The sequence below is a fragment of the Myotis myotis genome, unplaced genomic scaffold (assembly GCF_014108235.1).
Source record: "Myotis myotis isolate mMyoMyo1 unplaced genomic scaffold, mMyoMyo1.p scaffold_m19_p_7, whole genome shotgun sequence".
Classification (NCBI taxonomy): Eukaryota; Metazoa; Chordata; class Mammalia; order Chiroptera; family Vespertilionidae; genus Myotis; species Myotis myotis.
Genome location: NW_023416379.1, coordinates 29,576,574 through 29,604,108, shown reverse-complemented (window position 1 = coordinate 29,604,108; position 27,535 = coordinate 29,576,574). Strand labels below are relative to the sequence as shown.

The following is a 27,535-nucleotide window of genomic DNA, read 5'->3' as shown; positions in this document are numbered from 1 at the left end:
GGCCAACCTAAATGAATGCTGTCCAACAGATGGGATTAAGAGAAAAATGTCCAGAACTTTAAAGAAATAAACATCCCTTCAGGTTTTAATGGTTGCTTATTTGATGAATTTCTCTCCATAGCTTCCTGTAGCTCATCATTTGTTCAATAAATAAGCACAGATTTTGCTTACTGAGTATTAATACTTATAAAATATTCTTTTTAGAAAGTGCTGTTATGAAGTCTACTGAAGGAAAAATCACACTATATAAAAGCTCAACTATAATGGTGAACAAAAAGTCTCCTCTCTGAAAAAATAATTAGATTTTTAAATTCAAACAGACTTACCACTAAATTTATTTTTGTCATTAATAAAATTTAGCATTCAATATTTGCAACATCTTAATTTGTTAGTTGAACATGCTAAATCTCTATTAATTTTCCTTATTAATAGGGAAAAGTTTCTACAGGCTTCTGAAACACTAATTTTAATTGGTAAGAAAGAATGATTAGTCTGCCTTTCAGATAGAGTGAACATAAACTGAAATCACCCTGCAGAATAGGAAACAACTAGTTACTGGTAGTATATTTTTATTGAGTGTCAAACAAATTTGGTTATAATTCAGATTTCTTCCCATGAAGTTACTGTAGGTATTCTTAAAATACATCCTTAGGGTCAAATAATTACCTTTTGTGAGGTGCATAAGGCATATGGATTATATAATCCAAACCCCAAACTTACAGTTCATGCTATTCAAACTAGGGTTTTACAAGATTAGGCCTCCGATGATATTATTAGTAAAAAGAAAAATATAACCCTTAAACATTTCAGTTCTTCCTATACAGTGATTATGCTATGTTTTTAAAGGTACTTTTCAAAGACAAAAAATTGGGTATCTAATACAACTCAAAACTCATGCTCCAATTTTCATGAAATACACAAAATGTCGTATCTTTGAAGGGAATATTAGATAATTTTGCCTTATTAAATAGGCATATTGTATATCTACGTGGCAGTCAGTTAAGTTTCAAAAAAGAAGAAGAAGAAGAAGAAGGGTCAATTGCAGTTAGGGAGTTAAATAAACATGATTTTTCCATTTGGGAATTCTTTTTTAACATCAGGAGCTGGCTTTCTTACAGTCCCCATATTTGAAATTAATGCTTCTAATGAAGTTAGAGGAAGAGGGTTTTAGAGGTGAATCTTATTAAAATAGTTACTGTAAAAATCTCTTACAAAGAGTCAAGATTAAATCTTAAACTTTGTTTTAAAAAACTGACTGAAGTTTTTTTTTAATGTTTCCTCCTTTTCTTTTAGATTTATTAGAGGGTAATTATAAAGTAGGATATAAACCTTGCAGGTCATTTGAAACAGACTGGAGGAACATTCATGAAGGAAGTGACGTGGCTCATTGACAAATCTTGCCCTCAGTAACTCTCATCAGAGCAGAGAGGGGCGGATATTTCAGAATAGCCACAGGAAGTATTTGCCATAAACACACAAGCAATACAGGAGGTTTGGGGGGTGGGGGTGGGAGTGCACTACAGGAAAGCTGCCTAGTTAGGGAGTGCTGCCCAGAGCATTTTGTGGACGAGCTAAAAGAACAAAGAGAAACACGGAAATACCAGTGACTGGAGTATTATATTCTTGAGTCATCAATTCAGATAAAATGGGATTTTAAAAAGCCAAACATTTTTGTGGGTTTCTTTCTCTTTTTATTGTTTTACATGTTTCTGTATGGGTGTTTTTAGCAAATGGAAATACATTTATAAACATACTTGAAATGCATCTCCCCGCCCCAAAAAAGAGATTGATCAATAGATGGGCAGATATGTGATAAAGCAAGATATGATAAAGTAGATATTAATGGTAGAATATAGATGGTAGACATATAGGTATTTACTGTAAAATTCTTTCAACTTTTCTGTAGGATTAAAAAATTTCATAGAAAATGTTACATGCAGAACTCAATGGCCCAGTACATTTTTCCCCTATAGAAGACACAGCTGGAATAATGGTCACAGCTAAAATAGTTTGTGGACTTTTATCTTTTATCCCTGCCCTGAAAAAGGTGTGCCATATATATCAATGTTCCTGCTGAGCAAAAGTTGATCTTTTAAGCACCAAAACGTGCTTTCTATTTTAACAGTTTTAAGGAACTGGTTCTAAAATGTACAACTAAATATAGCTTTATATGTATTTTTAAATGCTAGATGCACTAAAATGGGAAAGAAATAAAACAGATTGCAATACTGGGAATGAAACTGAGAAATAAAATTTGTCCTGTGTTCCAAATAGAGCTGTCAGCATGGTCATCTGGTTCAGGTTTAGTGATGGACTTGGATTTGAGAACCGCTGAATGTTTTATTCTGTGAATTCATTCTCTAATTTGTCAAGAAAAAAGTGACCTAGTTAATAAATGTCCTTAAACACCACACCATGTCACACACAGACTTTTCTCCAAATAGACAATCATACTGCTCTTGACCCAACGCTGGAGACGAAAGATATAAACAAACAAGAGCCATCTACGTGGAAGAACTGAGAAGCCAGCAGGGGCGGAATAACGTGTCATATGTACGCTCTGGATGATGTCCGCCAGTTCTCTTTTCTGCTTCCCTTGGCCGTACAATATTATGTCAGGAGACCACCGGCCAGTTATCTGCCTCTCCAGACTGCAAATGTGTCTTTTGTTTCCAGAAAAAGCATGCTTAAACAAACCGAAAAGGAAGTAAATAAGGGCTGAAGTCAAGCCTGAAGTTGACTTTGGCATTTCACTCTTCCCCGAACCTCCAGGAAAATGGGGGATAAAAGCCAACACAGCACTTAAGATCGATGTGCGATAAATTTCCAGATCTATCCCACAGTTCCTCAAACAACCAAACACCAATGTGGTCTGGCACTATTTATCTCACAGGAGCAGGAACAAATTACCCAGAATTCGCTCTTCCTTTTTTTCTAGGTATTGCATCAGGCATCCAATAAGAAATAATCTGTGTGTTAGGAGCTCATGATCTGCATTTGAGCTTACCTAAAAGTTAATTCAGATATTTTCCGGGAACCTGTTATCAAAAGCCGGGGGCCTTTTTGGTTTGGTTTTGTTGTCAAAATTAGATGTTGTTGCCATCCTATTTTAGAAAGCTAAGACCTACCATTTTTTTTTCTTTTCTAGCCATGACTTTTTCCCTCTCCAAACTGGCTCTTGTATACATTGATGGTTGCTTAAGTCCTTTCTTGAATTCTATCCCAGTTATCCTCACAAAGAGCCAGAAAAAAAAAAAAGGAAAAAAAAAATTCCAAGGGAAAAAAATCCCATAGACTGGCAATTCCTCTCCCTTTTCAGTCCTCGTGCTATTAAAACCCTTCTTTCCCTCAGAAAAGAAAATGATTCAGGTTGGAGAATGGGGATGGTCGAGATAGGCCAACTTGACCCTAAAACCTAGGTAAAAACATTCAGCGCATGCCAGTGGCTCGTTACTACTGTAGTACTATCTGGGGTTTGGCCCATCCCTGCTTTTTGATATTTCATACAACAAAAAGCTCTTTTGAAGCTGGGTTAATGACATATAAAACGGCAGTGGCTGAATTTAAAAATATCCATTACTTAACTTACTGTAGTTAGTAACCACATTAATACACTGTAGCACGACAAACTGCTTCCATTCGTCTTATAGCTTTAGCATATGAGCTGTAATAATTTAAATATGACTGGATCGGTGAGTGAAAAGTCAAGTCAAAAAAAATAAAGAAAAAAATAAATTGAGAAAAAAAATTGGAAAATGAATGGAAAACTCGGTAAGTGCTGAGAAATTATAAATAACTCAAGAGGGAAACAGAGTTATCATAACAAAGGAAAATGAAATGGATTGAAATGAAATAGATTGAAAAATTGCTTTGACCATGAGTCTGTTTTAAATCGAGTCATTTGTTAAACCTGGCAACAAATTGTATTATTAAGAATAATATAGGAATGCTTGATTCATTTCCTTGTGGATTTTCTTGCCTTTTCTTCGAAATGTACATGTTTGCAAGCAGACTAGAGCATTTTCTTTTATTTAATAGTTGGGTGAAAGAATACATGGAATATATTCCATCTTAAAAACAACTGTCACAACCGTGACTCTGGTCTGGGGGATATCAGGCTCAAAGCCATAAAATGAAATACAAATGTCAAGAAATTATTTTTTAAGTTATATACATGATGACACATAAATGTGATATGAATGGGCCATTTCAACCTTTTATGAATAAATATACTATGGTTTCCTATTGATAAATGAATCATCTCTAGAGGGAGCTTGTTAATGGTTAGACAAGGAATCACTATACAGTGCAGGGTACTCACGTTTTAGGATGTTTCTTTGCTCTAATTCTTCAGTTGTGGGCCTCTGGCTAAGTCTCCTATGATGATAAAAAAGATATACTGCAAGTTACAAACAAGGCCCCCTTAGTGAGAAACAAAATAAAACAACAAACAAAGCTATGTTTTTCCTGTTTTGAGAAACAGAAATTAACTTTTAAACCCATAAAAGTGTCCTTTCTGTTAGTTTGGAGTCTAGCGATTGTGGCCGAGACTGCTAGCTAAGCCCCATTACTCGTTCTCTCTCTTCCTTTCAGAAACAGAACTCCTTGAGCTTTGACTATAACCCCATATTTCCCCATCTCCCCCAGCGGCAGCTTTCTGTCACCCGAGCAGCACGGTGTGGCTCTGTGACCAAGTTCTTGCAATGGGATGTGAGCAGAAATGGTGTTTGTAGTTTCTGCTTTTTCCCTTCTCTGCCTTTCCTTCTTCCACTTAAACATGGTCAGTGAGTCAGCTGGGATCATGTAGATGGAATACCCATGGAGAAGGAAGAGCAACAAGACAGAAGGAACCTGCGTACCTGGCTGACTGCAAGGAGCAATGCCCCCCCCCCACCCCCCCAACCCCCCCCACCCCCCCTCCGTGCTGGACAGTTACGTGAAAAAGATATAAACATGTGGAAATGTTTGGACCACTGCATATGTTGGTCTCTGTTAAAGCAGCTTAGCCTTTTCCCTAATTCATACACAGTCATTTGGATCTAAAAAAGGCTGCCGCTTGAGAGTTCATTTCAACTTGGGAGATGATCAATCTACACTTCATAGTGTTTTAAGGGAAATACTGCTTTTGTGACCTCAATGAATTTCAAATGTATACAGTTCTCTTGAGATACGTAGGCCCTTCCCGTTTGCCTTCAAGACAAGCCAGGCTCACTTGTGATTAGTGGCTAACTCAGCCGTGGGCAAACTACGGCCTGCGGGCCGGATCCGGCCGTTTGAAATGAATAAAACTAAAAAAAAAAAAAGACCGTACCCTTTTATGTAATGATGTTTACTTTGAATTTATATTAGTTCACACAAACACTCCATCCATGCTTTTGTTTCGGCCCTCCGGTCCAGTTTAAGAACCCATTGTGGCCCTCGAGTCAAAAAGTTTGCCCACCCCTGGGCTAACTCGTTGTACACAAGAGCTGAATGTCCTGTGAACCCTTTCGAACTTTGTTCTTGGTCTTGTTTACGTTGTTAATTTGTTGTTAATCACAGACAAAAACTTCCTCTGGATGTAGGCTGAGTGTGTGCAAATTAATATCCATGAAAGGTAAATTTTAATATAGATACTACCAATGCTAAGTTTTTATGGCTGTGACAGAAATTATTGAAATCAATAATATTTTAAATAGCTCATTAAAACTTTTGTTAAAGTTTAATCTCCATCAGAGCTCCCTTGAAATTAACTTAATTGTGAGCCCACAAAAAAACCACTGACCATCTATGCCAGCCCGAAGTTGTGCCATCCGTGTACCCATGTATCCTGTGCGACATATCCCTACTACGTCATCCCCCAAACACATCATCCTTCCTTTATTTATGGAGTTTCCTCCCTTTTCTTTTTCTCCAACTACTGATATCTTATAAACGATTAATACAGTGCCTTGATGGTGGGTGTCCGGATTCTCCTGACAGTGAGAACTAAAGGCTCCTGGTTCTTTGCCCCTACGCAGCACTGACAGATCCTGCTCTGTCTCACAGACTGTTCCCTCCCCCCGGCTAATGCACCTTGTGGTGTACGCAGGGTGGGAGAAGTCAGAAAAATAACCGACACTTAAGCTGCTAATAAAAATGAGAGCTTCAGCATTCATTTCTATTAAAACTGCCAGTTCAATGGACTTCCAGTGTCACTAGTGGCAAAAATAAAAATCACCAAGAGCTGGACGCAGGAAGAGAAGTCAGATGATCTTTTATTTGAAGTTAAAAGAGGGAACTTCTGCCATCGGGGCCGTGGTTACCTGACCCGGATGGAGCTGACCGTTGCCACTAACTACTGTTTCCACAGTCTCATAGCCCGCAGGACAGAGCCGCCTGGAAATCCCAGGAAGCTCGTGAGTCCGTGGACGAGGCTGCCTCCTGTTTCGATGAATAACACTGCAGTGGAACACTCGTGTGTTTATGTATTGTTTATGGCTGCTCTTGCTGAGCAGCTGCAACAGAGACCTTCTGGCCAGCAAAGCCTACACTATTTACGAACTGGTCCTTTATAGAAAAAGTCTGTCAACATTTGGGTCAGGCTTTGGCAACCTCAAAGCCACTGACCGTCTGGACCGAAGCACAGGTTCTTTGAATGCTTCACCATCCAGCACCAACTTTAAAAGACCAGGTAGGCCAGGTGTGCCCTTATACAAGCCATTCACAATGACCTCAGGTTGGAAACCACAGGAGGGGGAAAGTATGTGTTCGTTGGTGCTGTACTAAAATTTCAGCCGTTACCTGACTAGCTTGGTTCCAATTTGCTGTCGAATTTCCTGCCTCTCTTCTTCAGATGTCCGCTGCAAGATGTTCTTGTCCTCTAATTCTTTTTTGGACGGTCTGTTGCCCAGTTTGATAGCAAGAGTATCCCTTCGTCGGATTTTACTTGCCAAAGCACCTGAGGATTAGAAAGGGCAGAAATGCAGAAAAGGAGCCTTTTAACCGGCGCCATTCAGGTTACAGGGGGCATGGACTTCAAACTGAGTCCAGAACAAATTCTATGTCCACATGCAGGAGGGGAATTTTAATTAGCCTTGGGGTGGGGAGGAGGGCCTTTTTAGTTGGATGAGTTCATTTTGAAAAACTGGAGAGCTATTTTTAAAAATGTTCAGAAGAATGTTGGGGCACCATGAAAAACTTGGAAGTATCACCTCATCATTTGGAAAGTGATATTTGAAGTTTATTTTGCTGAGATGGCGAATCATGGAAACTACTGATTGCATAATGCCTTCTCTTTCTCAAGTCCAAATACTTAGCCCCTTTAGTATACTGTTCAGGAAATCCCTGTCTTCCCTCTTTCTCCACGCAGAAACCACTCTGGCAAAAGTCCATGTTTATACTAAAGTTTTAATCCTAAAGTACCCCAGAGATCCCTGACATCTCCACAGATGATAGTTAATACCAGCTGGATGATAATGTTTGTTGTTGTTCGAAACAAATGGAAAGAAATTTGACAAACTGATGTTTAATCATAAATATGCTAATAACTTTTCAAAATCTATAAATTTAACCCAGGAATCCCTCCTAAGTCATCCTGCTTAAGAAAAATTTAAAAAATAGCACTTTCCAGTTCCCTCATTTACATATCAATGGTTGGCTTTCGCTACTTTACTAGCATTCTTTCCTAGAAGGCATACAATCTTACCATGGATGAGTGATTGTTTTTAATTCTTAAGAGGAATGTGTCATTTTTGACTCATTTCTCCCTCCCTTCTCCTTAAACTGCAGCATAAGAAAATAAGTGAAATTCTCAAACGTTTCCCATGAGTAATCCAGGGAATCCTGCACGGATGCTCTTTATTCAACAAAGGTCCCAGGGAAGGGCTGACTTTGACCATCCTGAGAACCGCCTCCATCCTCAGGAAGCTTTGACTCTTGGGACAAATACGAATGTGCCTATCTACGCCCTACTGCCCACCCCGCATGGAACCATCTTTTGGAAAGGCCTGTCATCAGAAGCTAAACCTCAGGATATACACAGTTCTAATTTGAGAAAGGAATATGAGGGGAAAGAGAAATTCAGATGTTTGATTTTTGGTGAGGCTTCTGTTCTTTATAAAACGCCATGGCTTCTGCCCACCACCTTTCTCCCTCTCTACCTCCTGAGAAAAAGTCTTACTGTCTCCACTGCCGTCCTCATCTTCATCCTCTTCATCGTCATCGTCAGTGTACAAGATCGGCCCATCAGAGTCCGAGTCAGTGGCCCGGTACTCCCTTTGGCTTTCATCCTCCTGGGCACTGAAGGATTCGGAAGATTCTCCCATCAGCCCAGGAGCCAGTAGCTGAGGTGCTGCCTTTCCCAGCTCGTCTTTGGTTGTGAAACTGTCAAAGGCACAGAAACACAGGGGTGGTATAAAGCTCAGAGCAACCCTCGGAGACACCCCAACACCATGAGAAGGAGTGCTTGTTGTGTGAGCATCCTTCAGGCTGGTGCAGGAAAAAGCAGACACAGGCCAGCAAAGTCACTGAAATGGAAGACCAGTATGCATTACTTAATCCTCCAAGTTTTAGATTCTTCATCTGTAAAATGGGAAGGATAGACTAGCTGGTGTCTGATATAGTTAGTATATGAATATAGTAAAACTATATTTTGCAAAATAATTTTTCCATAGCAATGGGGGTTCAGTGGAAAGAACAATAGACTAGGAGCTCCAGAATACCTGACTTAGTACTTTTTCTCTCTGTGCTTAGCTTCTTCATTTGTAAACCTGCCTGTCTTAAGACTATATTAACAACATAAGATAGAATGTGTGGAAGTTCAGTGGACTTTTTAGAAAAAATTTATGTCTAAGGATGTAAGCTTTTTCTATTATTGAGCTTGGAAAGAGTATCTGGTTTAAAGTGCATATGTACAATGGAATATTACTCAGGCATAAACAAGAATGAATTCTTACTATTTGCAATAACAGGCATGGACCTAGAGAAAGCATGTCAAACTCATGGCCCGCAGGCCGCATGCCTCAGTTATTTGGCTCGTGTTAGTCTTTGAGATTGACATGATTGAGGGGGTATTATGCCAAGTGAAATAAGTCAAAAGATACCATATGATTTCACTTATATGTGGAATCTAAAAAGAAACCCCAAACACAAATGAACAAACAAAACAGAAACAGATGCGTAGACACAGAACAAACTGAGGGTTGCCAGAAAGGAGGAGGGTAGGGAGGCTCTGTGAAAAAGGTAAGGGCTTAAGAAGTACAAACTGGTAGCTACAAATACTCACAGGGATGTAGAGTACAGCACAGGGAATATAGTCAATAACATTGTAATAACTACGCATGGTTACTTGAAATATGGGGGACCACTTTGTCAAGTATGATTGTCTAACCACTATGCTATACACCTGAAACTAATATAATACTGGATGTCAATATAATTAAAAAATAAAATAGTTACTATAAATGTGAAATGCTTTTAAATTTTCATAGACTAGAATAAAAAATATATACTTTACATAAAAATTATATAGAAAACAATATAATCTTCATTTTAAGATACAGAAGATCCTCAAATTGCTTTCTGATATAAACAGAAGAATCCAAATTTAGATGTCACACTTCTGAAAGGCCGTGTAGTGGAAAACATGTGCTTGTTATTCTCACTAACTAAAAAAAGCCAAAACTAGTTCTTTGTATAATAAAAACAAGTAAACTTTGTCAGAGTCGGAGGTGTTGAAAATTTTGGGGAGTTACAAGCCTAGATGCTTTCAAAAGTCTCTATTTTTCACATATTAGAAAAATCCAACAGCCAGAATACTTGTTTTCAAAGGGGGAAATAGAAAATTTCATTTTTATTGTATAAAATGTAGATGGCGACAACGCAGTACCATCTCACATCTGTCAGAATGGCTATGATCAACAAATCAATGAACGACAAGTGCTGGCGAGGATTCAGAGAAAAAGGAACCCTCGTGCACTGCTGGTGGGAATGCAGACTGTGGAGAACAGTATGGAGTTTCCTCAAAAACCTAAAAATGGAATTCCCATTTGGCCCAGTGATCCCACTTCTAAGAATATATCCCAAGAAACTAGAAACACCAATCAGAAAGGATATATGCACTCCTATGTTCATAGTGGCACAATTCACCATAGCTAAGATTTGGAAACAGCCTAAGTGCCCATCAGCAGATGAGTGGATTAAAAAACTGTGGTACATATACACAATGGAATACTATGCTGCGGTAAAAAAGAAGGAACTCTTGCCTTTTGCAACAGCACGGATGGAACTGGAGAGCATGATGCTAAGTGAAATAAGCCAGTCAGAGAAAGATAAATATCACATGATCTCACTCATTTGTGGAATATAATGAACAACATAAACTGATGAACAAAAACAGACACAGAGAAGCAACAATCAGACCGTCAAACCTCAGAGGGAAGGTAGGGGAAGGTGGAGGTAAGGAGGAGAGATCAACCAAAGGACTTGTATGAATATATATAAGCCTAACCAATGGACACAGGCAACAGGGGAGTGAAGGCATGAGTGGGGGGAATGGGGGGATAAATACCTTAATCAATAAAGAAAAAAATGTACATGGCATAAAATTTAACATTTTACCCATTTTTAAGTGCACAGTTCAGTTGCATTAAGTATATCGACATTGTGTAAAACCATCACCACCATCTATCTCCAGAACTTTTTCATCTTCCCAAACGGAAACTCTGTACCCATTAAATAATAACTTCCTATTGTCCCTCTCAGCCCTGGCAGCTACCATTCTACTTCCTGTCTTTATGAAATTTACTATTCTAGGTGCTTCATATAATTGAAATTATACATGTGTCCTTTTGTGTCCGACCTACTTCAGTTAGTATGTCTTTAAGGTTTATCCATTTGGTAGCATATGTCAAAATTTCCTTCCTTTTTTAAGGTTGAATCATATACCATTGTATGTATATGCCACATTTTGCTTATCCATTCATCAGCTGACAAACATTTGGGTTGTCTTTACCTTTTGGTTATTGTGAATAATGCTGCTGTGAATCTCGGTGTACAAGTATCGTTTGAGTACTTGCTTTCAATTCTCTTGGCAATATATACAGAAAAAGAATTACAGGACCACATGGCAAGTTTATGTTTAATCTTTTGAGGAACCACCATACTGTTTCCACAGTGTGAAATCTCATTTTAAATGAGAGAAGATCTATTTTATGGGTAAGCTTTTCCGTAGTCTGGATTTCTAGTTGGTTGCCACTGGAGGCCATTCTTGTTTGCAACTGTGGGTGACCACAACCCATTTAAAAGATTTGCCAATTAATAACGCATTCTGAAGAGCAAAACAAGATACTTCAGGATTAAGCCCTGGTATTCGTTCATTCATTAATTTATGTTATCGATTACTATTTTAACCTCCCTTGTATTTTACAATGTTTTATAGTTTGCAAAGACTTCTGCAATACATTTATAACTTACAACTGTTCTATAGCATAAGGAGGGCAGATAATTTATAGTTCATGGAACCCAGGAGAGCCATGAGCGAATTGCCCAACCATGGAAGCAAGTCCAGTCTAGAACCCAGACTTCAGTCTCCTGGTCTACCTATTAAATGTTATGCTATATGATATTTTATTTATGCTTAGTATTATAAGTTATAATGGGTTATAAGTTATATTATTGTTTACATTTAATGTTAAATATTATACTCCAATTTTACATCAGTCAACTCATGATTTGGCTTTTATATTTCTCAGAATCTCCTGGGCACATTAGATAACACAGTGCACTCCGTGAATGTTTGTGGAAATGGACTAAACAAATTCAAGTCCCTTTTGAATATGGGCTCCAGATGGGCTTATTGGTTTCTGCCTTCAGTTATACCAGACATCCACGGTACTGGCGAAGCTGCCAGTGAAGGGAAATCTACCAAACAGTTACCACCCTGCAATGTGTGAACAGAGGTAGGTATTTTTACACATGGCCGCTTGTCTTCTTTAAAGTTCTGATATTTGTATTCCAAACAGAAGCCCCTTCATAAGACGACAGGATTTCACACATTCGTTGACTAAACATAACTGGGGGAGAGTTCTAAGTAAAGCAAGTGACTAAGAGCCAGAAATTCAAATTCCAATATCCGCTTAAAAACAGAAGAAAGAATTTGGAAGGAAATTTGGGAGACTACTTATTTCAGGCTCATTAACTCGAGAGCAACGCAAACCATCCCTGCGGGATGAGCTGTAATTTAACGTTATTTTGAAGAATATAGGAAGAAAAATCCCTCTGCTCTCTTCTAGGAAAGCAGGGTAGTTGCCCTGAGTGACAGGAAAGCCTATTATGCAAACTCCGATGGCTCATTATGTCCTAAGCTCACTCTGTCTGATCACAGTCCCAGTGGAAATGGAGAGCAGATGCTCAGCGCTCTCGTCTGACAGTCCTGCGAGCTCTTGGCTGAAGACTGACATCGCCCCCAGCATGCAGCATGGCGCTTCGCACAACACAGTGTCCTCCCTAAGTGTTTGTGGAAGTGAGCTGGACAGTCAGATCACCTTTGGATACGGGCCCTCTCAGTCTGAAGACCACTTACGGAATCACTTTATAGGTTGCACCTTGTATTGAAAAATAAACGCATATATTCAATCTACGTCCCTAAGTACAGGCCTATCTTAAACTTCCTGGCCATGTTGGATATCATTTTGGTAAGAAGTAGAGTTAATTATAATGTCTTGCTCACTTTTGTATCTTTGGTGCTTGGTACACTGCCCAGCACACAGAAGGCAAGCGAAAACACATGCTGAAAGAAGGACTGTGTAGGTCTAAAGGTTGGAATTGATGCTGGAAAACACTCACTATAAATAAAGACATTTGCTAAGTGCTGGAAGTATTAGGGATACCATAACTACTCATCTCAACATCTTCTGTTCCCATAGCATTTATTAGCATGTCAAACAAAGAAAGTAATTAACCTTTATTTATCATTCCTTGGCTTTCCTTTGAATGATGGTGCTCAAGATGATAAAACAAAAAAGAGCAAAACAAACAAATAAACAAAAAATCCCTGGCCGGTTTGGCTCAGTGGATAGAGCATTGGCCTGCAGACTGAAGGGTCCCAGGTTCGATTCCGGTCAAGGGCATGTACCTTGGTTGCGGGAACATCCCCAGTAGGGGTTGTGCAGGAGGCAGCTGATCGATGCTTCTCTCTCATCAATGTTTTTTTTTTCTTTTTAAATATATATATTTTTATTGATTTCAGAGAGGAAGGGAGAGGGATAGAGAAATAGAAACATCAATGATGAGAGAGAATCATTGATTGGCTGCCTCCCTACTGGGGACTGAGCCCGCAACCTGGGTAAGTGCCCTTAACCGGAATTGAACCCAGGACCCTTCAATCTGCAGGCCGAAGCTCTATCCACTGAGCCAAACCAGATAGGGCATCTCATTGATGTTTCTAACTCTCTATTCCTCTCCTTTCCTCTCTGTAAAAAAATCAATAAAATATATTAAAAAACAAACAAATAAAAATCAAGAATGAACACATAAAAAAAAGCAGGAGAAGTGGAAGCAACTACTTTGGAAACTTATAAAATACTTAGGGCATGGAATGTGTTGTACAATCCTGGGTCTACCCAGCTCTGCCACTGACTACCTGGGTAATCGTGGAAAACTATTTTACTTCTCTCAGTGTCAGTTTTCTCACCTATTAAACAGAAATATTTCAGGGAAGCTTGTGTGAACTAAATAACTGACTGTTCCTGACAGTAATAGGTATTCAACCAATGAAGGTTATCATCAGTCATTGAATCAAGTTAATATTTTAGTCTATTGATTCAAATCAATGTTTTAAAACATGATTAAGATTTTTTTGAAAAAGGAAATATTAAGTGATTTGAAGAGTGAATTTGGTTTTATTCTCTTTTTTTTTTGCATTTTGGGAAATTTAGTTACTTTTTTTTTATTTTTTATTATTAGTTAAGGTATTACAAATGTGTCCTCATCCCCCCCATTAACCCCCAACCTCCCCCCCACACACAAACTCATGCTCCCATCCCCCCGTTGTCTTAAAACAATAGAAAAGAGGCTGGATTTACGAGGTCTAAGCCTTCCCTAGACAGAGTTGGTGTCCACTATAATCTGGCAGCCTGTGTGTCAGGACAGCTAACATGGCTCATTTACCTTTAAGTAGAATATGTACAGGACTCTGTGAATAATGCAGTGAACAGAGGAGGAGGAGGACCCTAGGATGAATTCCAGGTTCGTGGCTTAGGCAACTAGATGATGGCATGCCTGTGGCATACCAGCTTCTGCACTGGTTGCTGGGATACTGAGGTCAATAAGACATGTGTTGGTTAGTTCTGTCCCAGTTAGGAAAAGCATTGTCAGAGTAGATGCAATAACCAAATCTGTCTGGATGAGCACCGAAAGGCTCCACAGAGGAGATAACATTTAGTTGGGTGGGGAGTTAAAGAAGCAAGAAGCAGAGCCGCTCTGACGTTGGAGGAAAAGGAGTTGGAATTTGACAGAGTTCTTTCCTGATGGCTTTTATTTTCCTAGAGAAGGAGACGGCTAAATAACTTGTTGAAATGAAGGTAGGCAGGAGTGGATGAGCAACCTAGACAAGTGGTAAAGACTTAACCACTGCAAGGAAAGAGAAGGGAACAGCTTAGGGAAAAGAAAGGACTGCTGAGGAGTGAGGAAGCAGCTCTAAATGTACGTGAAAGGCCCATGTCACTGTGCCCAGCCCGTGGCCTTCCTGCGACAGGGCTATGCAAAACCAATGGCTGGATGACATGTGTTGGTCTAACAGTCACTAGATTAAATTATAAAAGAAAACAAAGTAGTTCCCTTGTTTCCAGTAGAATGGTTTAGTGATCTTTAGTACTCAGCTTCGGGGAACGCAGAGGGAATATGGGGTTGGGGACCCGACTTACCATTTTGCATTTTCTCTGCTAACACTGAAGCCAGTGCCTGAGTGGACAGTGGTTGTGTTTGTCGGCTCTTCAGTCCAGAGAAGCTGACTCGCGTCTAAGGTAGGGACGGGCACGTCATCTCCATTGCTGACCAGGACAATAGGAGTGTCTGCAGCAAAAACGCACTGTTCCTCCAGAACAAGATGGGGGTCCGGGGGAGGAGGGGGAGGGGTCACAGGCGGTGGAGGGACCGCAGACTTGGGTTTGCCTGTGCTCAGCTCCTCGGTCTCAGGGCCCGCTGGCTCAGTTTTGAGACTCTCCACCTTGGCCTCCGATGGCTTTCCTTTAAGGTCGGAAGTACCAGCAGTGGTTGCATCTGAGGATGGCCGAGGCGTGGGCCGCTTGCCAGTTTTTTTCTTGCCCTTTGTGGTTCCCACCGTCCCAGTTTTGCTAGAAACTGTCTCCTTTGAAGTTTTGAGAAAAGACGAAGAAGAAGTAGATGGTGACGCTGATGCTTTGGAGCCCGTAGTCTTTTTGGAATGAGAAGAACCAGCTAAAATAGAGAGATTTTGCATTAAAAGTCAGAGAAGACAGCACTTTCCAAACAAGCTAACCAAGCTGCAATTGTCAATGACAACATCCCCTTAAAAATTTTTAAATGTATTGAAAAACAAATGACTAAAAGAAAATGATAATGGTTTTGTTTTCTGCCCCCTCCCTGCCTCCAGTCAAAGAGGGAGTGATGCTTGAGGCAAAACCCAAAGAGATAAGGGTCCTTTGTTTCTCCCTCCTCTAGTCTTTTTTAAAAAAATATATATTTTATTGAATTTTTACAGAGAGGAAAGGAGACGGATAGAGAGTTAGAAACATCAATGAGAGAGAAACATCGATCAGCTGCCTCCTGCACGCCCCCTACTGGGAATGTGCCTGCAACCAAGGTACATGCCCTTGACCAGAATCGAACCTGGGACCCTTCAGTCCGCAGGCGCTCTATCCACTGAGCCAAACCGGTTAGGGCCCTCCTCTAGTCTTTACGGGGCCAGCCAAAGGGAGTCCTCAGCTCCTTGCCTTTTGGGTGACCTGAAAAAGCCCCTGCATGCTCCAAAGTACGGGTACTATCATGTGCAGAGGACAGACACCGGCAGCTGTCTGGGCTTAGCACAAGGCTGAGCTCACCACAAGTGATGCAGGTTCTATGGTGTCTTCCTGGGAATGGCGTGGCCCACACTCAGAAGAGGCCTGGGTATATACCACCAGCTCCTTTCTGGGCCAAAAGCAATGTTCTCATCTTACTGCTAAGGGAATGAACTCTAACCCAGCTCTCCGCATGGCCCCAGTGAGAAGCCTGCCGTGCTGGCCCGTACCACCATGGGCAATGGTGACGGACAGAGTAAAAGCACAGGGCCACCTGTAAAAGTCAAGTTTCCTGCAAAATATCAAAGGCAGAAACATTTCTTTTCTACAAAAAAAGTCTAAGTGGGTACTAGTTGAATAATTTGAAGAAAAAGAGTATCATTGGATCTTCTGACAACTGCTTATGTTCCTCTAGGGCAGTGATTCTCAACCTTCTGGCCCTTTAAACACAGTTCCTCATGTTGTGACCCAACCATAAAATTATTTTCGTTGCTACTTCATAACTGTAATGTTGCTACTGTTATGAATCGTAATGTAAATATCTGATATGCAGGATGGTCTTACGCGACCCCTGTGAAAGGGTCGTTTGACCGCCAAAGGGGTCGCGACCCACAGGTTGAGAACCGCTGCTCTAGGGACTTGGTCAGTGGTGTGTTTGCCTACTTCTGGATAGAGCTGCCTTTATTTAACCAAACCATTTTTAGGAAAAGAAAGGTTAGCTCTCCTTCCTTTATATGATCTTAGGAAATACAGTTAGACTCCTATGAGAACGCACTTTTGTTTCATGAGCTCTAGGACCTACACATTTTTCCTAATTGCTTTTTCTATTGTAATGTTGTATGCCCCTCTTTTTCATGAGGGGTTAAACTGCCTTCCACAGAGCTATCAGACAATATCTGATTAGTATTGTGAAGCCAATCTGAAGTGCACACAGATGTTATTGTAACTTACCTCTGGTTAAGTCAATTGGGAGGGTCCCGAGATGAAGAACAAATAAAGGAATAGACAATGAGATGGAAGACTTCACCAATTCTGATATACTACAAGAAGCCAGTCTCACATAGTGACAAGATCCAGGCTTACAAGAAGTCTACATAGCTTGGGGCTTTATTATTTTAGATATACACAATAACTAGTATTCTCCTCCTCCAAGTCTGGCCTGTCAATACTATTTTTTTTTTCATGGTTAGTTCTCTCTTGATAGACTGGTTCATGGGACAGTTTGCCTGCAGCCAGTCAGCCGTGGTTAATTCTACTTTTTTGAAGTTAGCAATCTTCACTTGTTTCTAAGACAAACAAATTAAGCAAACTCCTGCAATCTAAGTCCATTCTAAATTTATTTTTCACAACAAATATGGTAAGGATTTGATGTCTAAACATGTTCAATTATTTTCTTAGGTAAATTGAACATAATCCCTTCCACATAGCAATTCGAACAGGACTTTGCTGAAATCAGCCATGTTGCTTAAGTCACCTTGAGTGAAGGCTAGGACCAAAAAGAAATGCCACCTCTCCCAGTTAACTGCTTTTGTTGTTATCAAAGTGCATGACACTGTAGGAGAAAGAACCCAAGATAGGAGATTTTGCCTTATTTCATGGGCAATTTAGCTGACTGTGCCAAACAGCTATCTGGTCACCTGGAGGTGTATACTAATTAGGTAATAGAAATAGAATCTTAACCGATAGCTTTCCTTGAGAACTAAAAACATCTGAGTGAACATCAAGAACAGCATTTGAAGTAACTTTCTAAAAGGTCAACGTTGTTCAAGTGAAACATTACCATGTAGAAAGTTCTAAGTGGTTACAAATGGAGTATCAGCTGGATTCTGATGGAGTGTTATCAATATTTGACAAAAGGATCCTTGTATGACGGACTTGATAGTGTACTTCAATGCAACCGTTTCTCTGTGGCAGCCCCGTGAATAGCAACATTTTTATATACACTGTGGTCCAGTCGGGCTTCTTTAAATATAATGGATAACATGACTGTACTATTCTCTTAGGAACATCATGAGTCTGTAAATAAACCTTCAAGTTATAAAATATCTGGAAATAACTCAAAAATCTTTCATGGAAGCTGTCCCCTACCCTGGCATTAATCAGCTTTCTTCTGAGAGAAGGAAGACGGAGTGTAAGCCGAGCCCGTAGCGAGCTGCTCCCATGTGGGGTATGAGGAAGAGGGAAGGATGTGTGAGGCCAAGGACTGGCCTCCAGCTTGGAGCTTTTCTTGAAGAAGTGGATCAGAGCCTATATCACATGAGGCTGATCCTACGGTGTGCTAGGCAGTCAGGAAAACACAGATGCCAACAAGAATGGATGCTGACATGTGAGGGCAGCTGGTCCCTCAGGAAATGGCCTGAACGCATTGTTGGCAGGGCATTCTGAGACATTTCATTTAGCCCTCATTAGAAGAGACCCAGCACTCAAGGTCAAAGGCCGAAGAGAGGGACACAAGGAAGGAGACATCTATCTACATTCAGAGATCTGTCATACCGTCAACTCATGAATTACAAAGGGAAAAAGATCAACAACAAGGCAAATCATGGTAGCTGATTGCAAGAACGTTGCTGCTGATTTTAGGGAAAATAAGTGTCGGGAGCCGGTCCATGCTTGCTGTTTCAAGGGACCAGGCATATATGGCATACTGTTCTTAATATGTTTGCTCACTTTCTTGGCACTATGTGTTTTAACCAAGGTCTCTGAGAAAGGTTGTTTCCCCAGGTAGGGATTTTCCCCTGAAGTTAGGGAGGGAATAAAACCTCTTAACTAAGTGCCAGGTGGGTAATTAATCACTTTAACTACGAACAATCATGCTTAAGCTACATAATCTTTACTCCCTGGCATGGAGATAAGAAACGCCCTAACCTTTGTAATAGAGATTGATAGGATTGAATCAACTGGTATAAATACAGATATAACAAGACAGCAAGACACAGAACTTAGGACACAGAACTTAGGACACAGAACTTAGGACACAGAACTTAGGACACAGAACTTAGAATACGGAACCGAGAGAGACAGAACCAGGAGGCACAGAACCTCCACAGAACGTTCTCTAGAGACAGAAGAACTTCGCTGGAGAGAACATGGCAAAAGATCCTGGACTGAACCTGACTACAGAAATGGGCAAGAGAACCTGACTAGAACCTGGTGACTGAACCTGACTAGAGAACCTGGACAGAACCTGGCTGGAGAACCTAGCGAGGGAACATGGCTACAGAGCCTGGCTGGAGAACCTGGAGAACCTAGCAAGAGAACATGGACACAGAACCTGGCTGGAGATCCTAAGCAGAACCTCTCTGGAGATCCAGACCAGAACTTGGCTGGAGATCCTGGCTAGAGATCCTGGCTAGGCTGCTGATCAACTGAACACTGTCTCCGTGTCCTTCCTTCTTCGCCGACTCCGTCTATACCTTTGGGGACCCCTGGACCCGCTGGGGTTGGACCCCGGCATACGGCGTCTGAACAGGGACCCTTAGGTAAGCCCCCCATTCCCCTAGGCAAGTGCCCCGCACTCGGGACAGATAGGACTCCACCGTAGAAAGAGGGTGGATAGTCTTTGCCCCACAATCGGGATGGATCGGACTCCACCATAGGAAGAAGGTGGATAGTCTTCGCTGACTCCGTCCACACCTTTGGGAACCCCTGGAACAGATTCCCCTAGGTAAGCCCCCCCCCATTGAGAACCCCCACATTCGGGACGGATAGGACTCCACCAGGGTGCTGCAAACCCCCCTATAGAGGATAAGTAGGGTAAGAAGGTGGATAGTACAGAACTTAGATTGAGAAGATGTGCCATACTGAGTCCAAAGAAAGAAGACTCTGTATTGGTTCTTAGATTGAGAAGATGTGCCATACGGAGTCCAAAGAAAGAAGTCTCTGTATTGATCTTTAGATTAAGAAGATGTGCCATACTGAGTCTAAAGAAATAAGACTCTGTATTGATCTTTTAACACATATGCTTGCTAGCAGAGGAATTAAGGTTACTCCCAGTCAGACAGAACGTTTTATACAAGAAATATGTCCATGCTTTTCTGAGGAAGGAAAGGTAAATGTAAAGGCATGGGAGAAGGTAGGCCCAAGGAGCCTTATCCTTAACCCCACTGCAGCCTTTCCACCCCGGGAAAGTGTAGGATTGGCAAGCTCTCCCTGGGGTGATAGATCAGGACTCAGGTAATAGCGGAAAGCGCCAATCCTACTCTTAAAATGGATACAAGAGAGCATTTCGGGTTTTTCTTTTTAATGCCCGCTTTTAAAAAATAAAAAAGGGGGAATTTGTCGGGAGCCGGTCCATGCTTGCTGTTTCAAGGGACCAGGCATATATGGCATACTGTTCTTAATATGTTTGCTCACTTTCTTGGCACTATGTGTTTTAACCAAGGTCTCTGAGAAAGGTTGTTTCCCCAGGTAGGGATTTTCCCCTGAAGTTAGGGAGGGAATAAAACCTCTTAACTAAGTGCCAGGTGGGTAATTAATCACTTTAACTACGAACAATCATGCTTAAGCTACATAATCTTTACTCCCTGGCATGGAGATAAGAAACGCCCTAACCTTTGTAATAGAGATTGATAGGATTGAATCAACTGGTATAAATACAGATATAACAAGACAGCAAGACACAGAACTTAGGACACAGAACTTAGGACACAGAACTTAGGACACAGAACTTAGAATACGGAACCAAGAGAGACAGAACCAGGAGGCACAGAACCTCCACAGAACGTTCTCTAGAGACAGAAGAACTTCGCTGGAGAGAACATGGCAAAAGATCCTGGACTGAACCTGACTACAGAAATGGGCAAGAGAACCTGACTAGAACCTGGTGACTGAACCTGACTGGAGAACCTGGACAGAACCTGGCTGGAGAACCTAGCGAGGGAACATGGCTACAGAGCCTGGCTGGAGAACCTGGAGAACCTAGCAAGAGAACATGGACACAGAACCTGGCTGGAGATCCTAAGCAGAACCTCTCTGGAGATCCAGACCAGAACTTGGCTGGAGATCCTGGCTAGAGATCCTGGCTAGGCTGCTGATCAACTGAACGCTGTCTCCGTGTCATTCCTTCTTCGCCAACTCCATCCACACCTTTGGGGACCCCTGGACCTGCTGGGGTTGGACCCCGGCAAATAAGGTTTGCTAAAAGACAGGACTTTTATGCACGTGTTAATGGCAAAAAGCCACCTAGCATGTGTATTTTGATTAATGTCTCATAAAAACTGGGTGGCATGGTGGGCTTCCTCATGCCACTTCACTAGAAGATGGGCGCTCCCTTTGGGTTAAGCGTATCTAATGTGAAAGGAGAGCTGGATACATATCCCCTGCAGATGCTGTAGATCACCAAAACATCCCCTGGTGCAGTGGTCAGCAAACTGCGGCTCACGAGCCACATGCAGCTCTTTGGCCCCTTGAGTGTGGCTCATCCACAAAATACTGACTTCTGCACATGGGCCACGAAGTTTCAGTCGCACTGTACGTGCGCACCCGCATGTGGTATTTTGTGGAAGAGCCACACTCAAGGGGCCAAAGAGCCGCATGTGGCTCACGAACCGCAGTTTGCCGACCACTGCCCTGGTGAACTGCAATAGTGACTTGTAACCACACAGTAGGATGCTTTCCTGCTAACCGATTAAAGTCCTCTGGGGCGGAGGGAGCTCTGAGCATGTAACTTTCAACTCTGCTGAAACAGGAATGACTCAATAGAGAGTGGTGGGCTGACCCAAACTTTGTCGTTTATGAATAGATAAATGACTAGGTATGTGCACATATTTAAGACAATACAATACAGCAACTATGTCAAAGATGCAGTGTCACATTTTTACGTGCAAACCTAAGACATTCTGAAAGAAAACCCAAGCCAAAAATCTACCCATAAACTCAAACAGGTAGAAGGCCAGTTGATGTCTAAATAATATCATATCAGATCATCACCATTCACCAGACACACTGCTTTCCTGTTTCTTTCTGAAGGTCCTCGTGCAGATAAGTGGCTACTCAGGATGAAAGAGGTCTATTCACCCCTAAACTAATGAGGTCAACTAATCAACTGGTCAACTTTCTTTTGATGGAGATAGCAACAAAGGAATCTCCTGGGCATTCTCGGTGTCAAAGCTAAACGCACTGGTGTTCCACCCTAAGACACCAGACAATCAAAAGGCTACCATCCAAATCAGCCCCACCCCAGAGCCGTGCACCCTGGACTCAACACCACTGGGGGCATACTTACCAGCCTCTCGGGTCGTGTTTCGGCTTGTTGGCTTGGGTGGAGGGATGGGGGCCTGTTTACCAGAAGCCTTGGTATTTTTTTTAATAGGAGGCACTTCGTCACCCTTGGGGCTGGCCCCAGCAGCAGCCCCTTTTGGAGGCACAGTTGTTTTGGGGGGCTTAGGTTTGGGTTTAGGCTTAGGAAGAGTTGAAGGAGGTGGAGCAGGAGCTGCCGGTGTTTCAGAGTGGTTTTCAGTGTTCTCTACAAATGAGAAAGTGAACAGTAGCAGACTGATACAGACACACGCCATATATAGCCGGAGTGAGACAAACGGTGACAGCGATACAAACATGCAGCTGCTTGGCCCTTGGGAACCAGGGTGGCGTTCTGCACCAGAGAGAGCCATGTTTGGGGTCAGAACAAAGGCTGAAAGCCAAACCAGGCTGCGTTGTCTGGGGACATGAATCATTCCTGTGATAACACAGGGTTGCACAAGTGATGTTGATGAAGTTACATTCAGGATGAATATAAATGTCCATCGTCAGGGGCTGACACCAGCCTTGAATTGGTGGCTGCTGGATGATGGTGTGAGCATGATTGCTACATTGAATTTCACAAAACTGAAGGGCTCCCGAGAGTGACTGATCAGCACATTACACACACCACCACGGGGTGAGGGGCTTACTACCCGTGATGGCTGGACCCACAGTTACCTTGGTCCCCTTGCTGTCAGAACTTAAGACTCATCAACCAGACGGGTGGTGCTCTGCCTCACTGGGGTCAAAACCCAGTAACTTTCTAAGCTAAGGGAGCCTCTGTGGAACCCTTTACAGGAAACACAATGCACCAAAGGATGAACTGTTTTCTCAAGCTCTCCTGGTGCAGTCGGGCAGCTTCCTGTCTTACAACAGCTTCCTCTGGCCTGTCCTAACAGTGCCACGACTACAGGGACAGAATCCAAAAACTACCAAACTTGTTTTGTGATGTAAAAACATAAGTAACACAAGTAACAATTTTGAAAAGACAAGGGTTAAACTTTTTTTTAACAATTTTGTATCTAAGAATATGAACCTCTCACAAGGTTTTGCCTAGCCCTAGCTGAGGAGAAATAGTATTTGTCTCTCATTACTGAAAGTGGAGATATGGAATGCTCATTCATATAGTCGCATCCGTATTTTTCCTAATAGTGATTGACTGACATGAAAATACAGTTCTGGTCCAAAGAGCTAAGCAGCATTTCTTTATAGATGGAGCACAATAAAAAAACGTAAGACAGTATTCAGACAAGGCTAAGCCTTCCCTGGATGTTTCCTCCCATTATTGAGTGAGCAAGAAAAAGTTCAATATTAGCATGCATCACGTTTCTTACCCTAGAAAATGAGGACTTCACCCCCCTCACCCCGTGTTTCTACATCCCCATCAAACCACTGATATAACCACCATAAAAATGACTCAAGCTATGGTAAGTAATCAGTAGAACTTCTTTTATCCTCCCTCCGCTGTGAAACCCACCTCAGCCACTGTAGCCCAACTTGACCCCTCCTGCACATGAATTTATTGTAGCTACAGGTTCAACATGCATCAGAGGCTGCTTTGTGTTTGCCTTTCTGTTTATATATCACGTCTCCCCAACTGAGCAGTGACTCTCTTCACCTACCTGGTCTGAACCAGGAGGCCACTGAATCACAGAAGTCAGTTAGGTTTGAGAACAACACAAGTTAATGCACACCTAAAACATCTATCTCTCTATATAAAAGCCTAAGCAACCGTTATGGCCGGGTGACCAGCCGGTAGCTCTGATACGCATTGAACAACAGGGGGCAGATGCTCAATGCAGGAGCTGCCCCCTGGTGGTCAGTGCGCTCCCACAGCCAACCAACCTCTGGCAGCCCCCCCCCCCCCCCTCAGTTGGCCAGCCCCAATCGGGACTAGGCGAGACAGCCCTGATCACCAACCAGGCTGAGGGATCCCACCCACGCATGATTCATGCACCGGGCCTCTAGTTTTAACATAAAACATATAACTAGACATTGACTTGCCAGTCTTTTGATGTAGGGCAGAAGCCTATTCTATAAAGTACTTCTTCATTCTTTAGAAGGTTAGCCCCTAGCATAATATCATGTATAGAATTCAAGCCCAATAATATTGTCTGGTGAGAGCCAAACGGACTGACAACACTTGCTCTCTCTATTCCCTTTCACACCACCAACCCTCACAATTTTCCCCTCTGCCTTCATGGCAGACCATGGAGGGATCTTTTTTCTTTCTGCCCATGGCTTTAAATTCTAAAGTCATACCCCAAAGAATCCAGCTTCTGGGTCTGGGAAGGAGGAGACGGTTCGCTCTATGACATTTGGGAACGACAATCCCTCCTGGGTGGAAAAGGAACACAGTGCACGCAAACGCCCGGCCGGCTCTTGGAGAAGCATGGCCCGCTCCTTCCTCTGCGAACACCACCAATTACCGCTGTGTGTTTGCCACCTGGCTGATGTTTATGTTTACCCTGTGGTGATTCTGGGGGGGGGGGTGTGTGCACACACAAACAGTATGCTTTTCTGACTAAATTATAAACGACTATTGTCTAAAATTTTAAGCAGAAGACTTTAAACATCCTGTCTATTCAATGAATGTGACTGATTAGCAGACAGTTATTAACAACATGCACTAGTTGAAAACAAACTCTTCCTTTTATCTGGGAGATAATGAATTCAGTCAAGTTATATTTTTAACTATTGCCATATGACCTGAAGACATGATTAAGTTGATGGAGTCTATGCGTATTATCTTTTCCAGAGGAGGTTCATTCATAAAGGCTGCCTTGACCTTTGGCTTGACAAGGACACCGTTTCATGCAATAGTCTGGAGGATGGCTGTTTACTGTACTTCCATGTTTGGCTCCCTCCACCACGTGGAGAGTTTAGTTCAATAACAGAGCAAACCTGAGAACTGCATGCGTCTTGTCTTGCCTAGACTACACCTCTGCCCCCATTTCTCCTGCATTGGACTGCTGTCTCCTTCAAATCTTAGTTTAGAAATATCTTCCTACAGACCGATTTTTGTCCCCGTGAGAAGGTCTTGACTTGCTGCACTCAGGCCTTTCAAGTGGTTGGCACTTTGTACCACGTGCTGGCTCCTCCTATGCCACGATCTGCCTGCAGGCAAAGGCCATTGCTCATTCACCACTCTCTTCCTGGTCCCCAGCAGAGTCTTACCCATGGCAGACCTTCATTATTATGTTGGCACAAATGCATTACATCATTTGTTACTTCACTGAAAGTCCTCAATAGAAATAACATCCAATAATTTTCAGATTTCTCATATTTAATGCCAAGCTATACTTAACGGATTGCAGATCGGTTTTTCTGCCTCTTCTATGATTAAGGGCCCTTGCTGAGAGACTAATGAGAGACTAGGAGCCCTGAAGGTCTTCAGGGAAAAGTCTCCAGTGCTGGGCCCAAGATTACTGTACCAACTCCAGAATCAGGTGCCTCCGGGAGCCTCAGGAGCACCCACCCACATGTCTGAGGTGAAACCTACCCACAGAGCAGTGTGAAGGCCACTTGTTATCTGTTTTTTTTGGACACTGATGTTTCAAATACTAAAGTACTGACATACTGTCTTAAAAAGAGATACAAGCATCTCAGGCTTTAAAGGCACATGACGTGGTTTTACAAACATAACCAATTAATAGATGAAATAATGCTCTTGGGTAGGTTGCATAAATAATGTTCTTGTGAAAGGAAAGGGAGAGCTGCACCCCAAGATTAAGGGTGAATTAAGAACCTGGGATGGTGGATTTGCAAGGTAGTGAGCTCAAACAGGAAGTGGGATCAGAAGAGGAGCAGACATAAAAGTGAATCTTGCGGTGTTTTTAGAATTAAATGGTACCTTTACAGAGAAATAAATGGTTACCTTTGTTCATTAAAGTATTGCCTATTCAACATAATGTTTTGTGATGTGAATTATGAGTGACATTCATTTTACTTCCCAGAGGGGCTCTGGTGGGTGCACCATCCGCACAGGGGAGGGAGGCCATGTGTCTTACAGGGGGTGTGACGACATGCCCAGCATCTCATGTCCTTATATACAGACTAGCCAAGCAAGGTGCTATCTTGGACCTTATTTGACCAAAAGGAACTGACTGTACTCATTCTGAGTAAAGAATAAGAAAACAAAAACATCTCTCAAATATCCATGGACCTATGAGATCTGCCATCGTCTTTGTAGAACATCAAGGCTTGCTGGTTTAATTAACATAAAACTGTCAGCAACTTCTTATTAGGTTGATAAGACTCCTTTGAAGTCTGGCCAGTCCACTGATGGACACCCCACACGGACCAAATGAGCACCGGAGATGGCACTGTTACATAATAAAGAATGTAACTCTTCAATGCACAAAGGATGGACAAGGCATGGGCCACAGATGGATTTGAAATGTAACAGTTTGGTGAAACAGGACAGTTGGAATAAAAAAATAAAAGAAATCACTACTTGTGATAATACTTTCAACTAAATCCCCTTAAAATCTATTTAGGTCTGTCTCTCTTTAGGTTTCAGGAATAGTATCCTGAAAAAATGTTAGTTAATTTCTCATAATCAATACTCATAAGCTTAACTAGAGTCCTTCAAAGAAACAAGACTAAGTACAAGTCCCATAGTATACTTAATATTGAATAAAGCAAAATAATAAACTTCTAACAGATTACCAGAGGCTTCTAAAATTTTTAAAGGCTAATTTACATGCAAATAACAGGGGTGATGGGCTTCCAGAGTAGATGATTTTTAAGTCACAATGTCTGCAGGTTGCTCTTTTGATCTCTTTGTCTTTGAAGGACTTGGATCAAGAACAGAAGAAAAGTTTGCTTCCAGCAGATTCTAAGAGTTCCCAAAATGCCTACAGAACCTAAACTTGGTTTGACAAATTTTTGCCATCCACCAACTCAGAGGCAGACATTGCAGAAGGAAATAGTCCATTTCCTGAGGATTCATATTTATGCTGCATGGGATCTAGAACTTCCAACAAAGCCTTACTTTATAGGAGTTTCAGTTTATGTTTGCGTGAGTATGAGGCTTGGAGGTACCTGCACGTAATAGCAGTGGTATGCAGAGGTGATCAATCAGTGACTAGGAACTTGTAAATATTCTGGGGGTCCTTAATAGACATGAATTTTGCAGTTATGCAACCTACCATAGCATAGTCACTCCAGAAAGCAAGGTCTTAAAGAAGCCTTTAGGGAATGGCATAATTGCCTCTGGTATATTCTGAAATTTCCAATTGCACAGACAAATCACTGAGCAGAAGCTAGGCCAGTACAGCAACCCAAATCCTCAGCATCTC

At 41.8% G+C, this 27,535-nt stretch overlaps 1 protein-coding gene across 6 annotated transcripts in view; it reads right to left on the bottom strand.

The window, feature by feature from the left end:
* PHACTR2 (phosphatase and actin regulator 2) overlaps nucleotides 1-27,535 on the bottom strand; it is a 237,796-nt gene that overhangs the window by 23,729 nt on the left and 186,532 nt on the right. For 4 of the 6 annotated variants that reach the window (XM_036316601.1, XM_036316602.1, XM_036316604.1 and 1 more), the window contains exons 5-9: nucleotides 22,219-22,458; nucleotides 14,883-15,414; nucleotides 8,141-8,343; nucleotides 6,763-6,919; nucleotides 4,322-4,377 (exon numbers count right to left, since the gene is read on the bottom strand). In XM_036316601.1, coding sequence (XP_036172494.1) covers nucleotides 4,322-4,377; nucleotides 6,763-6,919; nucleotides 8,141-8,343; nucleotides 14,883-15,414; nucleotides 22,219-22,458 — 1,188 coding nt within the window. The remainder of the gene's footprint in view (nucleotides 1-4,321; nucleotides 4,378-6,762; nucleotides 6,920-8,140; nucleotides 8,344-14,882; nucleotides 15,415-22,218; nucleotides 22,459-27,535) is intronic. The other 2 variants (XM_036316605.1, XM_036316606.1) reach the window with 1 other exon arrangement.